At 48.3% G+C, this 17,322-nt stretch overlaps 2 protein-coding genes across 2 annotated transcripts; both read left to right on the top strand.

The window, feature by feature from the left end:
- Positions 1 to 861: 861 nt before the first annotated feature.
- On the top strand, positions 862 to 11,405 carry LOC149364305 (uncharacterized). Its single transcript, XM_089568666.1, has 7 exons — positions 862 to 909; positions 1,058 to 1,115; positions 4,771 to 4,865; positions 6,820 to 6,924; positions 8,784 to 8,825; positions 8,965 to 9,018; positions 10,596 to 11,405. Exons 1-7 carry the CDS (start codon positions 862 to 864, stop codon positions 11,403 to 11,405), a joined length of 1,212 nt encoding a protein of 403 aa, XP_089424792.1.
- A 3,988-nt stretch (positions 11,406 to 15,393) lies between these two features.
- LOC149364304 (uncharacterized) lies at positions 15,394 to 17,141 on the top strand. The gene is made up of 3 exons (XM_089568665.1): positions 15,394 to 15,441; positions 16,292 to 16,349; positions 17,044 to 17,141. Exons 1-3 carry the CDS (start codon positions 15,394 to 15,396, stop codon positions 17,139 to 17,141), a joined length of 204 nt encoding a protein of 67 aa, XP_089424791.1.
- Positions 17,142 to 17,322: the final 181 nt, after the last annotated feature.

Below are 17,322 nucleotides of genomic sequence, written 5' to 3'. Positions count from 1 at the left end.
ATAAATGGATGTTAATGATTACGTGGACAAACAACGAAACTGCCTTGTTTGAAATAAAATAATGGAGGAGGCCATCTTGTTCAACAGGTATAATGTAGCGCCACGCTTCCCGTAGGTGCCTTTTCCTAGCGGCAAAAGGCATGAACTAGAACATGCGCGCTGGAGCAGTGCCAAATGTGCAGGTCTGTAGTTCAGTAGGTCTTGAGGACAAAGGCCCTACACTCTAAACAGAAAGGAGTATAGCGGGAGTATGTTGTCCTCTAGCACACTCCCTACTATAAAAGGGAGTGCGCGACAGGGCAGTTTACTCCCATTTCCTTCCCATATAGCCGTATTGTTGTTTACAGTACACTATGATCTCTTATTAACCATGTCCTACGCGCTAGCTGCTACTAACCAATCACCGAAAACTCCTATACGCTCATCCACACACCTCCCCCCCCCCCTTCCCATTCTGCCTCCCCTTGGAATCCACTCTGTTACACCGAGCAACCGTCCCTCCGCATTACACGTCCTAGCTACGAAATAATGTACTCTCTAAAAACCTTCATTAAGTGCATCGATAGTCGTATTTGTCATCAGTGCTCATGCTATATTCTACGCTGCATTCTAGCCACTGTGATTTCGGGGTGTCTTGCCTTCGGACGCATTACACACAACCAGCGCTCCGCCATCACCATATTTCTCGGAGGTAGTGCATGTAAGGTTCCTCGATGCGCGCTGTTGCCGTTGACCCAAATAGGCACTGGCATAACTTGAGCCTAGGAGTGCCATTGTCGTCATCGCCGTAATTATCAATATCATTCTCAATCATCATTTCCTCCTCGTCACGTGCGGGCGTCGGTAGATGAAGAAGAAGACATGATCGCGTCGAGGAAGGACGCCATTTACCTCATCGGGATACATATGGTATGTGCAGCCAGCGCTTGACCAGTGAGGCTTAATATTGCTTTTACCTCTTTGTAGTTTGCCGTCACTGAGCGACTTAAAGACCGAGAAACCTAGGAGCGAGAGAGTTAACGCGGTAAAAGAGTGGCCTCTCTGGCTACCTTCGCAGGTGCCCAACCTCGTCGGCATCGTGCGCTTTTCGTACGGCTTTCATCGAACCGGGGCACGTGAGTGTGTGTGTTTCGCGGCGCCGCGGAATATTCGTCGTCCTTTTGGCGGCTGCACACCGCAGGAATCCTTTCGGTACCATGCACAAAGCGAACTGTAGTGAAAGGTGAATATGCGTTGCGCACAGGGAACCTAGGCGAATATATATGCTAATGCAGGTAAGCTCAAAGAGAAAATTTCCTATGCTCGAAGCTGCGAGCTTGTTTTCGTACCATTGAAATAACAGACAAGGCGAAGTTTTGTACATGGTTTGATCCTGAGGGTGTTACGGCGCCCACGAGCCGTTCATTATAATAGAGGCAACGCGTATATTTGATATCTTTTTAATTAAGGTAACGATTTCGTTAAGGCCGTTTGTATACCTCCTGTGCCGTGAGAGATTTGTGACGTCATGCGTGACTTAGCTGTTGAAACCTTTAGTGCATGGGTTGTGGGGAATAGTTATTGCTTCAGATTTCTCGGCTCGGCTTCGTCATGTTGTTCAGGTAACAACACATAAAAGCTGAATACTTCATCAAAATAAACATTGACGTTCTATTTATGATATCTGGCCCTAGTTCAGGAGTGCGGTGTCCTTGCACGTATTTGTTTCGCTTATATTTGCGTGTTCAAAAAAAAAAGGTCTGGAACAAACTCTAACGCCTAAATAGAGAGTTCTAACGCGCTATCCGCTATCCCCTACCGTGATCCACTTCCCCAAGGCGCACTGGGCGTGCGCAGAACGCAATGGGGGCGCCAGATGGCGCCACGTTCCAGTCAGCTGTGTGCGCGCCTGCCACGTCGGGACTGTTGTGTTTCTACCCCCCCCCCCCCCCTTTAACTCCCTTTGTGTTATTTATTCACAAAGGAAAATTGGGTCACTGACCAAGTCAAGAAATGAAAAATGACGGTTCTCTTTGTGTGTTCCCGTCACACCTGTGTCCACTTCGGACCACGTGGGCCCGATCAAGCCGCTACCGTGAACAATCGCCAAGGTCGACAACCTCGCGACGACCATGGGAAGTGAGATGCTTGGAATGCCCCTCCGAGCCTCAGCGGATTAGTGTGGCAGGAATGTCAAAGGCCATTGTCAGCCAAAACCCCAGCGAAATTCCTTGAACGGAGTGCAGCGGCGACGAAGGCAGGCGAGGCCCAGGAGCTATTGTCCGAGCAACCACCGTGAATGCGGAGGCGACCTGGCGGCGCCGTCACGCTGGCGGATAATTGAAGAATTCTGTGTCCCCGACTCGCGTTCTGGGCAATCGGCGGGGAGGCAAGTTCATTCCCCTGCTGAAAGACTTCAGGAGATTCCTTTCCCGCGGGGCTGGATGAGTCAGCAATCTCCCCCTCTCTTCGACCCAGCTGCGACAGAGTGGACAAGCTCGCACCTGCCCAGCCGTGGGCGGTAACAAGAGGGTCCCCTTCGGTCCATCCGATTGGACAGTGCTCGTCGACCATTTTTCCCCAGCCAGGGATCTGGGGAAACCGGACGATATTTAACTCGGCCGTGAGTGTGGCCGAGGAGAAGCCTGCTAGCTCCAGTCGACTACGGTTGACGAAGACGTTCCCCTTCCACTGAGAGCCATTCTCAGTCCCGCTCTATGTAAATAATGTAAATAAGTGTATAAAGCGTTTTTCTTTCACTTCCCCTACTCCCCGTCTCCGGCCCACGTTCCTTCCTCCTTCGGCACTGCGGCGGTGCTCCTGGACCCGTTGCCTAGTTGATATATTTGTCGATGCTAGAAGCGTGTCCCACCAGGCAACGGGTCCAGGAGCACCGCCGCAGTGCCGAAGGAGGAAGGAACGTGGGCCGGAGACGGGGAGTAGGGGAAGTGAAAGAAAAACGCTTTATACACTTATTTACATTATTTACATAGAGCGGGACTGAGAATGGCTCTCAGTGGAAGGGGAACGTCTTCGTCAACCGTAGTCGACTGGAGCTAGCAGGCTTCTCCTCGGCCACACTCACGGCCGAGTTAAATATCGTCCGGTTTCCCCAGATCCCTGGCTGGGGAAAAATGGTCGACGAGCACTGTCCAATCGGATGGACCGAAGGGGACCCTCTTGTTACCGCCCACGGCTGGGCAGGTGCGAGCTTGTCCACTCTGTCGCAGCTGGGTCGAAGAGAGGGGGAGATTGCTGACTCATCCAGCCCCGCGGGAAAGGAATCTCCTGAAGTCTTTCAGCAGGGGAATGAACTTGCCTCCCCGCCGATTGCCCAGAACGCGAGTCGGGGACACAGAATTCTTCAATTATCCGCCAGCGTGACGGCGCCGCCAGGTCGCCTCCGCATTCACGGTGGTTGCTCGGACAATAGCTCCTGGGCCTCGCCTGCCTTCGTCGCCGCTGCACTCCGTTCAAGGAATTTCGCTGGGGTTTTGGCTGACAATGGCCTTTGACATTCCTGCCACACTAATCCGCTGAGGCTCGGAGGGGCATTCCAAGCATCTCACTTCCCATGGTCGTCGCGAGGTTGTCGACCTTGGCGATTGTTCACGGTAGCGGCTTGATCGGGCCCACGTGGTCCGAAGTGGACACAGGTGTGACGGGAACACACAAAGAGAACCGTCATTTTTCATTTCTTGACTTGGTCAGTGACCCAATTTTCCTTTGTGAATAAATAACACAAAGGGAGTTAAAGGGGGGGGGGGGGGTAGAAACACAACAGGACCAATCAGCGCGTACGTAGTAGTGCCCCACTGTAGCGGATGACGCTATAGTGGATCGCGCATCACGCTATGCTATAACTCTCGAATCCGTCGTGTACAGGTTACGGTACAATATGCTGCGACATTTCCTTATGAGCAGCTACAGGGGAAAAAAAATCTTCCTTATTACTGCCAACATACAGCGTTATCATTACCTGCTCTAATAAATAATGATCGTGGTAACAACTCAGTTTTATGCTCAGCGCTTGTCAGTACCGCAGTTTTGATGCCATACGCATCTGAGGAAAATATAAAAGCATTAATGCAGAAAACCTGCCCTATCTGAACTCATGGTGACCACAACAGCGACGTGATTCCCGTATACACTCGTTAAAGGGTTGAGCTGGAGTGAAGGCTTTCGTCTGACTTTGGGAGCTGATAAAAAAAAAAAGTCCGCGCAAGGAAATTGGTTTTGAATTTTCCTCGCGTGGCCAGTTGTAATATGTAGGAAAAAACAGGTCGTCCCAAAAACCGGGCACAGACATAATCTGGTCCCCCCTTTCTTTCCTTCTCTCTCTCCTCTCCTTGTCCTTTTATATCCACGAGCCTCGGCTCAGGTGCTTCAGGCTTCGATGGCAGATGCCGCGGCTAGCAACATCTCCTCCTTCATTTTTTTTTATTTTCTTATTAGCAATAAATAGCCACTAACAACATAATCTGGGCTCAGCCATAGTGAAAAACATGTGCGTAAAAATGCCGCTTACGTGTAAGTACCGCATACTGTCAAAATCTCGAGAAAAAAAAAATAGAAGCGCGGCCTTTACACCAGTGCACGCGGTATTTTGCCGAGTTTGTGATAATCGGCTGCTCCCTCGTTTTGAAGGCGACCCTTGTAGTGAGGATTCCTCGTAGACTTTGCTTCAAGCAAACTTCCTTTGTTCATGATTCTACTGTCGAGTTGATGTGCGTGAATGGGCGTCGAGCCGAAGGGAGACACAGGCATCACCCAACGTCTTCTCTTCCGCAGCCGTCGACGGGGCCCTGTTCGACACCACGCTCGCCGTCGAATGCATGCTGAACATCTTCAGCGACGCACTGGTCATCCTACTTCTTTGGCAGGCGGTGAGCACCGTCATTCACGCCACCTGCGATATAGCGCGCTTGGCGCAGGTCTTCTCTTCATCATGTTCGCGGCAGTAGCGATGATGCAACACGTTGTTATGGAATCCCCGTCTCCAAGGAAGGGAGTCTGAGATTGTTGTGATCGTTCTTAAAAGAGAGGAGGGGGTAGCTGAGGGGAAAGCTGTCTTACTGAGGGACTCAAAAGGTTGTCGTTTGCGAGAAGCCACAAAGGACGCATCCAAATCAGCTGCGCTATTAGCTTATTTATTTTATTTATTTATTCGGAACATACTGCTAGCCTCTTCCGATGCGGTTGCAGGAATAGGGACAGGATGGTTTTCTTTTTTAGGTACGTCACAAAAAAAATTCACAAAGAAGGTTCACACAACTGAAATAACATTGTAAAAGGGATAATCATGGGAGACAGTTTCAAAATATATGACGGAATATTAAACAGCACAAAATAAAGCACAGTGTGGAAAAAGATTTCTTCAAAAAAGTACGCGCAATGCCTGGCTAAAAAGTTCGAATAAACAATTACGACAGGTTACAAAGAAAACTGCTCAGATATTTGCAGTTAACAACATTTGCAGGTAACATATTCCATTCCCTAATCGCTTGCGGCAAAAATGAATAACGAATCAAGGTACTAATTACAGAGACTGATACGTATTTTCCTTTTCTATTAAAACTAAGCAAGAGCTGTTTTTGTTGTGCTGGCTATTTTCATGTTTATTCCTTTCTTTTGTTTTAAAAACTTAGGACAGGCCGAACGGATCCACCGTGGACCCTGTGAGTAAACGATTGTCTCGTATCTGAGAGCGGTTCGCAGAATATCTGGTGCTTAATGCGACCTCGGGGGTGTTTTGTTGTTGTTTGACTTTCTAGAGCATTACGTCATCTGATAATTGCTCAGATGCTGTAGGCATTCAGGCTTGCCTTCATAATACAAACAGGCTTCCCAAGCGATGTAACTGAGTACGGGAAAACATCCGCGCTTGCTGTAACATAAATTCGATATCAGTTGAAAAACTCCTCAAAAGAAAACCCGTAAACTCCTTAGGAATGTGCCCTCCACATGCCCATAAAAACTCATCAGCAAATTTTCTGCGTAAGCTCAGGAAATACTCATCAGAGTATTGCATCATGAATTCATCGGGAATTTACCCATTAAGCGCACATAGAAAAACCCTACGGCTCATGTTCTGAAAGTCCTACACGAGGATTCCGGACAACGATCATAAGTATGTTTCGTGCTATTTAATGTACGAAGAACTGCACGGAAACATAATGATTTTCTTGTGTGTGTAGAGTAAAGCTAGGTTCTCATAGGTTCACGCTGGAATTTCCAGTTGGTTGAGGTTTGCCCGTCTTTGCCCGTCTTAGCCAAGAGTCAATATTAGGCGCACTCTTTGACTTAACCTTGACTTCCGCTGAGACATTATTCATGCGAAAGTATCAGTAGGCTTATCGACACAAAAACCCTTCGTCGCCCCAAAATTGGCAGCGTTACAGAGCTAGCGATTGGTCAAAATAGTGTTACGTCATCAAAGACAGGAAAATACGAAATGTTAACCAGTTGTAGTACTTGTACTTACAACTGTACCAAATTCAAAGGAATAGAATAGAAATTGAATAGAATAGGAATAAAACTGAAATATAACTGGAACAAAATTAAAATAAAATGGAACTGAAATATAATTGGAATAGAGTTGCGATGCTTTCGCATTAGTCGCATGTAAGTCCGTTAAGTGCCTCCGGTAATTTTTATCCTGAGTCTCTTTCAATCAACGCCGCTGCTGTCATTCCGCATCTTAACCGTCCCCTTTTATCGTTTTTCTCTGCCCAACTCACTCTGCTCTCCTTAATAATCGGCTGCTATAAGCGCTTGCCGTTTTTACACATTCAGCGCAGAACTCGTTCACTGAAGCCTGCTTCCTTACAATCGACGCAGGCAGTAATTTCACGTGTGCTGGGCGTGTTCGTGGTGTGGAACAGCGCGGCACTTCTGTTCTGCTGCGGGGCCAACCTCGCCGGGCTCCGATACCCGCCCAAATGGGTGAGTGAGATATATCTCTTCGAAAGGATGCATGTCAGGCACGACCGAGCAATCATGCGATGTTTACCGTGTTTACACCCGCCGGAGCGATGCTACAGTGCACTAGCGATGCTAGTGCCCCGTAGCGGAAGTCAGTACCTCAATATCTATTACTCCTGCACACTGGAGCCATGCACGGTTGACTGAGCTATAGGTAGCCCTAAAATGGCTGGTGTATTATTTACGATACAGGCGGTAGAAATGGCAACGCGTTTTTGTTTGTGTTACCGAAAGATTAAAATATCCTCGCCGCATTATACAAACCACATTTCGCAACATATGTGTACATATGAAGCAAAAGTGGGTGTCACGTCCTAGAAAGCAAAACGTGCTGAAAGAACCTATAGCTCACATTTCCAGAAAAACACTTCAATTTCAAGGTCGAACTTCTGCACATCAGCAGCTGATGAAATTAATATGAATACTGCTATCGGTCTATGGTATGTGCTTTAGCAAGTGCGCCAGTTTTATTGTTCTTAGTCGTTCAGGAAATTGCCTAGTTTGGTGATCTTATTTCTAGAGTAAAGTGTTTCTTTTTTAATAAAATTACTATAGACTCATATATTTCTACTATTTAGGGGCGAGTATCGAGGAAACGCTAGAAATGTGGAAACTAATCCGACTTTTCATTGAAGTTATGATCAAGATGATGAAAGAACGACTTTAGAGCATTTCACTTTTGTCTCCTCGAATGGTGGGTCCAGTCACAATACCGCCATGCTGTTTCCGGATGCAAGCTGTTTCTTTTTTTTTTTTAGCCGAGCAGTCCTCAACTCAGCAACAGAATTTCTATTTTGTGCCAGACTGGAGCAAATTTTGACGTTAAGGCGTAACGTCGCTTAAACACGCGCCACTACTTGGCCAGCCAGCCGAGCGAAACGATTCCTCTACTGCCTTACTTTCCAACTTATTTAACGATTTCTCGAGCCTCGCAACGAATTGTACGCAATCCTTTCTATGGAAACCGCCTCGCGTAAAAAGTACGTCGTTTTCTCAGCATAGAAGTCGCTTTTCTTTAAAGCAGCTATCATTCACAGGGAGGGAAAGCGCATTGTTACCACCGGTTTACGGCGTTTACGGAGTATTTTTCCTCTCAGCGAAGACAGGTGTTTCGTTAAACATCTATATTTGACATGCCTGAAAGCTAACCTATCATTCTATATACTTAAATGCATGGCGTTTTAAGCAGGGCACCAAACGCACAAATCGCCGCAGACATGTCGCGGTCGTCGCGGTTGGCCTTCGTAACTATCGGCACCGAGGCGTCGACTAATGACGAACTAGTGTGAAAATATAGCGTGTTCTCAGAATCCGATAGAAAAATGGTCAGCCGCCGCGGTGGCTCAGTGGTTATGGTGCTCGGCTGCTGACCCGAAAGACGATGGTTCGAACCCGGCCGCGGCGGTTGAATTTCTTTGGAGGAGAAATTCTAGAGGCCCGTGTACTGTGCGATGTCAGTGCACGTTAAAGAACCCCAGGGGGTCGAAATTTCCGGAGCGCTTCACTACGGCGTCTCTCATAGCCTGAGTCGCTTTGGGACGTTAAACCCCATAAACCAAACCAAAAATGGTCAGTTCCAGCTTCCACACGGCCTTCAGTATAAAGTACGTTATTTTTGGGAGTCGTCAATGTGGCCTCTCTCTCGTCCACTGCACTTTTCTAACCTAAAGAAGAACATAGTTTCCCCATCTAGACTGCGAAAAGAACTATGCCAGTTTTATTCCGGTGCTGGATGTGAAGACTGCGTTGAATAATACGTGAAGTAACTGGCGTTGGCAACCAGAATTTGTCTTCCTTTCTCTCTTTTTCTCTTGCTTCAGTACACGGGGCAGGACGCAGACGGCATTACCCTGAGACAGCAGGTAAGCACAGAAATGAGCTGCTACCTTAGCATCCTCTGCGACACGTCCCTTGCTGTCTCTGTTGCAATGTGAACTTCTCGCCCGACTGGCGATGGTCATGGGCAAACATACTAAGGTCGCATACATTTCCCATGTACAGCTGAAGATTGTTGTGTTCTGGGCGCCTTGGATCATCCTATCCGCACACTGGAAGGTATGCAAACTTCATTCCGCATTAATACTAAAAGGGAAGTAACACTGTCTATTCAGGCAACAAACTGAGCGCCCGTAAGGTCGGCTGCTTGACGGACCTGGGCGGCTTAACCCTCCAGTGCGGTAGAGTCCAGCCATGCACGCCAAGAGGCAGGGTGAGGGTGGGTCTGTATCAAATGCAGTCTGTATCAAATCCCTCATTAGAGGGATTTGATACAGACTGCACAAAAGAAAAGGCAGGGCTCTAGGTCAGCAGAGAGGGGGGACAGCTGGGTCGATAGCGGTAGATTTCACTCGTGTGGTGAGGGCGTTGGTTAAAACGTCACGAAGGATGTGTAGTTGGGGAACAGAGGAGGAATGCGGCGCAAAAAGACGGATAAGGTCATCGAAAAGCTGCTTGTAGTAGCGTTTCAAGTGGCGAGGAGAATGCATATGCATTCTCCTCGCCACTCGTTGGTGTGCTGACCCAGGAGATTACCCGGCCCGGTTGTGAAAATCGCAGGCAAGCTGATAAACTAGTTCTTTACCTGCAACCCGTGAATGTCCATATTATCCGCGTCAGAGTGGTGACCATGGCTGAACGCAGTGAGAACAGGTCATCGTCACGATCATCTCAGAGGCCGAGGAAGAGGGTACGATTTTGGGTGGAACGAAATTCCGTTTAAAAGTCAGTGTAGTTGTTATAGTTGTTTGAGCGCAGGAGTTGTGTAATTGTTCATTTGGCGTGCAAAATGCTCCTGCTCTAAGTGAGGTGGTGCTTAGAGAGTTGCGCAATGGTCTGCACGTCTGGGGAAAAGCGGTTGGATGTCGCAAAAGGCCGGCATCCCGTCAATAGATCCTACCTGTTCACATCCCTTCCCAACCTCATCGCTGGCACCTCTGCACCGCACCCATCCCACGAAATATGCAGCTTTGACTCCAAGGCGGTCGCCGTCGAGCCCAGACTCGTCACTAATTCCCCCTTCTCCACACGCACAGTAGCACATACATGCTTGCTGACTTAACTGAAGGGCACCGGCGTGTGTTGTCTGCTCTCCCCATTTCCAAGATCCGTTTCCATAGACTTGCGAATCCTTCCACAAACCACCACAGGAATGACTGTCGCGGAGGAAAGACTAAGCAAAAATCGCATATGTCACCAGCAGGCGCCGAGTTAAGAGTTTCACAACCTCTTTGTGCACTGAAACCTCTTACTGAACGGACAGGTCCTTGCACTTTATAGCGCAGATCACTTAGCGGCAAAATTATTTCATCAGATCATTATAAGCGACCTGATCGTGAAGTTACGACTGGTATTGTATAAGAGGACAAAAATGGCATGCATAGATCGGATGGGTCATGCTAGGTAACCGCATGGGCCTCAAATAAGGCTATATATGTCTGCTTTTTCTACGTATTATCAACTAAAGCAAGTTCTCCATCACTGCCGAAACACGCATATCGCTCTGTAAAGGTTATCCTAAGACATAATCCTATAACCAGTCACTTTAGCACCCCTCGAACAACGCCGAATATTGTGTGATCCCTCTGCCCGTGGACACTGACACCTCTGTTTGCACGCGCATAATATTTTCCTAGCTGTACTACACGACCCTCCTGTACGAGTTTTACAAGATCTACGAGGCAACCGATGGCAAGGCATTCGACGAAGAAAACCTCGTCCACGTGATGGCTGGTGATGACGCGATGGCAGCTGGTCCACCCTCCTTACGACCGACTTCCCCCGCCCTGGCACCCTTAGGACCGAGGCCCGTCATCGCGTCACCGGCCATTGACCCGGCACTCTTCAGTGATCCGACGCCAATCATCGGCCGGACGCCAATTAGCGGTCTCACTCCGGACGCGCTGTCACCCGGCAGGCCCTGGCCCCCCGTCTTGACGCCCGGTTCCCTGGCCCGCACCCCACCGCCACACCCATCAGGACCGAGCCCCCGCCCAGACCGCTGCCTTGCGCCCATCGGGGTCATGGCTGCCCATCCGGCGCCAGTCAGCGCGACATCTCCCGGGCCGCGCGGACAAGGCGCTCAGCGTCCAACCTCAAGCAGCGCCCCCACGCCCACCGTGCAAACGACGCCCGGAGGTCCGACGCCCAACACCACGACGACGACCGCTTGCTCGGCGTCCAGCGCGCCGTCTGGGTCCAGACGTCGTGGACGCCGACACTCGGCTGCGGAAGCGCAGGACGCGGCCAGCAGGACGTCCGGAAGCGTGGCGTCTCGCCAGACGACCCCCTGCGATCTGACTCCCAGTCAGTATGAGGGCAGTGTCGACCCTGCGGCTGCAAGCAGAGTCAGGCCTGAGCCCAGCGAGCCAGAGGGTCCCGTTTCCCGCGTCCTCAAGGCCAGGCGACCGAAGCCACCGAAACCTGGAGGACGCAAGAAGCAGTGATGAGCCGCAGTACGTGATCCGGCGCTGTTACATCAATGTTCGCGCCTACGTACCATGGCACCCCAGCAGGCGGCGAGCTGTGGGCGGGCGCCTTCTTATCGTATATGAACTTCCTTCTCGACCTATGGACATCTAACGCCGATTTGTTGTCATATGACGTCAGACTCGAGCTAGAAGGTGAAATGAAATCTCTATAGTGAGCGGCAATTTTTGCCGTAATAAATCAAAGCCATTCAGGTGGCGCTGAACAAATTTGTGCAGTCATGCAGACATCCCTCCTTTCGGTACCAGTAAAAGCAAAATTTTATGCATGGCTTTACGGCTCTACGGCGTTCATTTTTTTAGTGCGGTAGCAATACTATAGAGCCGCCGCGGTGGCTCAGTGGCTATGGTGCTCGGCTGCTGGCCCGAAAGACGCGGGTTCGATCCCGGCCGCGGCGGTTGAATTTCTTTGGAGGAGAAATTCGAGGCCCGTGTACTGTGCGATGTCAGTGCACGTTAAAGAACCCCAGGTGGTCGAAATTTCCGGAGCCCTCCACTACGGCGTCTCTCATAGCCTCAGTCGCTTTGGGACGTTAAACCCCATAAACCAACCAATACTATAGGCGCACCTTCCGATTTCGGTAATTCGTATGCGTATTCGTCCCTCAAGCCTGCTTTGTGGCAGGCGGCCCACCTGCCCAGCTAGTTGGAGGCAACCTCTCGTCCACGTCTTTACCCAAAGGCCTCTAGAAAAAGGCCTTATATTAAAAGCCTTTATGATGAAGACCTTCGTGGTAAATGTCTTCTGGCCTCTGTGGTAAAGACCTTTAGGTCAATAGCCTTTAGCATGAAGTACCTGAAGTGTCCATCCACCGTAACTATAGTGTTACCGTACATATATTCCGCACTTAGCCATGCTAAACCGCCTGCTAAACTGCCTTTTTTTTTTTTTGAAGCTGGAAGCTTACAATGGGACAGATGCCAAAGGCAGTACGTACGCGTTTCTTCAAATACGTCGTGTGCAGCGCAGATTTTCACCCTATCATGCAAGATGATGTCTCATCAAATGTGCTTTGTCATGCTTGGCTTGTTATGAGACATGCGTTTTTATTTGTTTCTCCGTTGGATTCGAAAGAGTGCCCAAACAACTACTGATGCGGCACAAAAACTAGTTTGCACAACAGGTAATAAGGAGAATATGGAAATCTGTTTATTCAGATTTTTATGGTTTTTTGGACAGAAACCTACTCGAAGAAAATGCGAATCCTAGGGTAGGGGGCCTGATGAAATGAACGGCGGCGCAACAAGGACACTAACAAGAAAGGGACACCACATGCGCACAAGAAAGGGGCACTACATGCGCCGCCGTTCATCATGCACCAACTCGCCCCTCGGGCCATTCTTCTGTAGGGGGCCTAATCGAGTGTGAGTTTCATCTTTTGTCGTATCTCCTTTAGTAGTGGACAGAACATAGAGGAGTACAGCCGTTCTTGTCCGGAGGGAGTCTTCCAATAAGCTAGCCGAAGTAGGCAGTATTCGGCACTTTTTGTTATGACTATATCACTCCTCCATGCTATACAGAAAGCGGAATTTATACAGCGGCCCCACTCGATCCCTGCAACTGTCCGAAATTACGCGATAAATAATTCTAGGAGCCAAATAGTGGTCGCAAGGTGCGCAAACAGTTTCAAGTGAAAAATGGGCAGACAATTTACGATAGTCGGTAAATCGAAATTTGGGCACACCTCTTGAGTGGCAGGTGGCGTGCTATGCTGCTAGCCACGCTTCGGGATCTTCCCATGGAAGCCATCTTCTGGTTGTCCATTCTTTCGCTTTCGCCGTGGCAGGTGGCGTTTCGCTAGGACACGCCACCTGCCACGGTTGTGCCGCGCCACCTGCCACGGTTGTCAGAAAATGAAAATGTGTTTATTATTCAGGTTTTTTTTTTAGACAGAAAATCGGGAAAATCCCGAAGCGTGGCTATAGCAGCATGACACGCAAGCTATCTTCTGGTTGTCCATTCTTTCGCTCTCGCAGTGGCAGGTGGCGTTTCGCTAGGACACGCCACCTGCCACAGTTGACAGGTGGCGTGTTATGCCCACTACGCCGACAACGCTGACGCCGACGACGACGACTACGATGCGGAACACATGAGCGGGCGCTTAAGTGCTGCGCTCTTAAATAATGTGCTCAATTTTGTCAACTGCGTGTCCTTCCGAAATAGCTGCTCGCGCCGGAGGAAGCGGAAGATTGATGTCGGTGTTCAAGTGCTGGTGGCAGCGGGCTCGAGGATGCTGCACGTGCGAGTGACAGGTGTGCCAGACGGTGACAGCCCATTATCATTTCGTAACAGCACGGTGAAGCACGAGGAAAGCATATGAGCACCGTGAATCAAACACCGATCCCACCCTAGGGTTCAGCTAAGTCATTTTGAGCGAAATGTAAGACCTATTATTGTCCAGGGAACTGATCACGCAATCAGACTACAACTTCTTAAGCCTATCAAACAAACAAGCATAGCGCTTTTGCATACTTGAATTCGTAAGTTTTTCGTAGAAAAACTTCTTTACAGCAGGTATCCCGGGTAGACGCAGCCACCAAGGCAACACAACAACGCAGAACAATCGTTTGCAACAATAATACGTTTGCAGAAAACTTGTCAATCTTTGTGAATCTCTGTGTTGTAGACATTCCGACCCCCCTTCCTTCTTTTGTCCTGGACACACCGCACCGCAAAACAGTCACGCAGTGGCACAGTCATTACCCCGGCGGATATAGCCTACTGATTACGCTCATTTCACTGCTTTGTTCTCGAATATTCCCATTAATGACTAGATCAAAGCCCCCTCTAACGCTCCAACGTTTAATGCACACTCCTATATGGAGATGAAGTGTATCTCTTTACTTCAGCTAGTCCTTAGGGTTGACTACTTTGAGTTCGATTCTTCTTTTTACGTTGAAGTATTTGAAACAAGTAACGGCACTTCTTGGCAGCAACCTATGGAAAAATTTTTACGGACTTACTGGAGTCTATAAACTTCTAAATTATTTCTTTGAAAAACCCCTCCTATACCTGCATTACACATATATTTGTATGTTAAGGAAACACGGATCTGCGACCTTAAAACAACTTTAAAATATGGACAGTCGTGCTGGCAATACTAATGCCAACGGATTGAAATTATTAGGAGGCCAAAGAAAAGTATTATTACTCCCGAAGATGAAAAATTGGTTTTGAGGAAAGGAATTGACGCAGTAACTGTCTCACATATCTCGGTGGACACCAGAACCACGCCGCAAAAGGAGGGATAAAGGAAAGAGTGAAAGAAGAAAGAGAGAAAGAGGTGCAGGAGTGGAGGTCTCCGGAATAATTTCGACCACCTGGGGATCTTATCGTGCACTGACATTGCACAGCACAAGATGACATTTCAGGACCGTGAGAAGACGGGGTCAGAATTCATTTCGCACTAGCATTATATCTACCTGCCACTACTCTAGAACACTTAAATTTTCTTGACACTATTGTCCATGTATAAAATCGCGACCATAAAACTACACTTTACAGGAAGCCTGAAAATCGACAGCAATACTTCGATTTCATCAGCCAATACCCGAGACACTCTGCGGAATAAACATGGTTTCATTCATTCGTTCATTCAGTACTTTATATCGGCTATTTATCGCTTCTTCCATCCTTCCACCACTTGTTTTTTGTTTGTTTGTATTTTATTCCCTTTTATTGTTATCTTCTTTTCCCCTCGGCACTGCACATCCTGGAGTCATATTCGGAAACCTTGGCTCCCTCATACCCTTTTTTTTCCTCATTTTTTCTTTTTTTCTCAATTTTTCTTTTTTTCTCTGTGAGGTTCTCTAACATGGCACAGGCCTTTCTATGCCGTTCCTTATCCTGTTGCATTGAGAGGCGTGGACGCTTCTTTCCCTTCGAGCCCCGGCCGTGTCAAGAGACGAAGTAGAAGAAGCTACACGACCGAGGCTGAGAGATGTCATGGGCTTCTCCAGAGAAACTGTTGTCTGCATCCTCATTTTCTGCACCGTAAGTACTCCTGTGCAGCGTGGGCTGCTCGCGAAGCGATTAAATAACAAAACAACCGATGCAATGCAGATTGCGGCGCACGGCGCGTAGTCGACCTCGTTTATTAACATGGCAACCTAAGGGAACCGCGACAAGCATGCTCGGGAGCTCCTCAGAAGTTTACCGCAGAAAGGTTAACCGGAAGAGAGTATCTCTGAGAAAAAAGTGCCTGAAAGGCTTCATGGTGCGTGAGCACCTTTGAGATTACACATCTCTCAAACATCCCCAGCATGAGCAAATCATCAACGTGTTCAGAGGCATCAACGGTTGAGCGCACTTAGCCAAACATTTCAGAAATGTAAAGTAGTGCAGTCTCTACGCTAAACACTCGTAGACTGCGTGCAGTGAAAGCCAAGGTGCGCAGCATGTGATAACCCGAACAATTATGACCTTCGGCTGTGGCGCGACGTTAACTCCAAAGACGTCACGTAGGCGCTTAATTCTCCATATCACTTCCATGATTCTAAATGTTTAAGATTGGGCTTCACCGGTCACGTATTGCGTTCAAAAGAGCTCGTGAAAGCACTGCACAAATGTACATCCTTTGTCAACAGTACAGAGACCAAGAGGTATGCTTTTAAGCTCTGTAGCGTGGCTCATGCGGCATGCGTGGAAGTCCTAAACTTCGGAGGAATGAGGACCGGACCTCCTCTTGAGTTGAACAGGTTTGAAACGATTCCGATGCATAATGAGCCACACATCATTTCCCAGAAGCAAGATTCCTTGGGCTATATACGCTTTTGACAAAGACTGTAGTTCCTTTGCCCTACGTGCATTTATTCATTTTTGCTTAATTCCAACGTCTTTGCAGGCCTCCAACTTCTTCTCCATCACCACCTACGTGATCGGCAACTACAGACAACTGGGAAGTGAGTTTTTCCTTGTGTCGCAGAAAGCTACGCGTCTTCTTTTCCTCATAAAATTTTTCTCCAGGAATTAACTGTTGATTTCTTTTCTTAAGGTCACTGCACCGAGTGATAGAAGGTCGAACGAAAAAAAATACGCATGCGCATATTTATCTCCTAACAGATACACTCCCTACGGTCTACCAAGCATATAGTAGCTCCGGTCATTTCTGTTCGCGTGTGGTATTTTTTCTTGTTGCCACGGGTTTGTACGTGAGCTGACTCTCACAGACCACATTAAACACTGACGGCGTGCATTTCATTGCACAACGTTAGTTTTATTCATTCCGAATATCATGATTTTTACGTATTTATGATTTTATGGTTAAGAGAATCGAATCTTGCGGTATCGTAATAAGTAAAGCGAATGGACAGAGGAGGTCATGATGCCTTATGCAGGAGTTAAAAAATGGTTAAAAGACCGGGTCAATTGGAGACATATGTGAGAGGCCTTTGCCCTTCAGTGGGCGTAGTCACGCCTCTGCCGATGATGATAAATTGCATTTTATTATACAATGTTTCTTAACCACTGCTTAGATTCATGATGATTCCTCTCCACATACGCGCGTCGTTTGAAACTGGTGAATTTGTTATCTGTCCCTCGCTCCGTTGTTTACTGACGCCTCCTCAACTTCTCACCACTCGCGAATCGACGCAGGCGATGGCCTCATCTACGACATCTTGCTCGGCATGGAGACGGGCGTTAACGTGGTTTCCGACCTGGCGCTCCTCAACGTACTCCATGTTTCGGTATGATCCGGCTACTGAGCATTCAATCTTTTTAACCAGAACGTTAAACTAAAATCATCGCCTGTCGTGAGGATGTCTTGTGCATTCACTGAAGACTTCTACGTGTCTAGCTGATGAAAATCCCAGCTCAAAGGTTGAGTAACAAAAAAAAAATGCTTGTGGTTGATTCCTGACGGCGTGAGCTTCC

Source organism: Amblyomma mixtum, chromosome 2 (assembly GCF_055824585.1).
Source record: "Amblyomma mixtum isolate Tamu chromosome 2, ASM5582458v1, whole genome shotgun sequence".
NCBI classification, from domain to species: Eukaryota; Metazoa; Arthropoda; class Arachnida; order Ixodida; family Ixodidae; genus Amblyomma; species Amblyomma mixtum.
Note: the sequence above shows the minus strand (reverse complement) of the source record. Positions and strands in the feature narration are given on the sequence as shown.

What these genes read in the sequence shown, in the direction of transcription:
- LOC149364304 (XM_089568665.1), top strand. Translation starts at nt 15,394, where the DNA reads ATGGGCTTCTCCAGAGAAACTGTTGTCTGCATCCTCATTTTCTGCACC. An exon ending in GCATCCTCATTTTCTGCACC is followed by an intron (nt 15,442 to 16,291) that starts GTAAGTACTCCT and finishes ACGTCTTTGCAG; the next exon opens with GCCTCCAACTTCTTCTCCAT. An exon ending in CAACTACAGACAACTGGGAA is followed by an intron (nt 16,350 to 17,043) that starts GTGAGTTTTTCC and finishes GAATCGACGCAG; the next exon opens with GCGATGGCCTCATCTACGAC.
- LOC149364305 (XM_089568666.1), top strand. Translation starts at nt 862, where the DNA reads ATGATCGCGTCGAGGAAGGACGCCATTTACCTCATCGGGATACATATG. An exon ending in GCATTACCCTGAGACAGCAG is followed by an intron (nt 8,826 to 8,964) that starts GTAAGCACAGAA and finishes TCCCATGTACAG; the next exon opens with CTGAAGATTGTTGTGTTCTG. An exon ending in TCCTATCCGCACACTGGAAG is followed by an intron (nt 9,019 to 10,595) that starts GTATGCAAACTT and finishes ATATTTTCCTAG; the next exon opens with CTGTACTACACGACCCTCCT.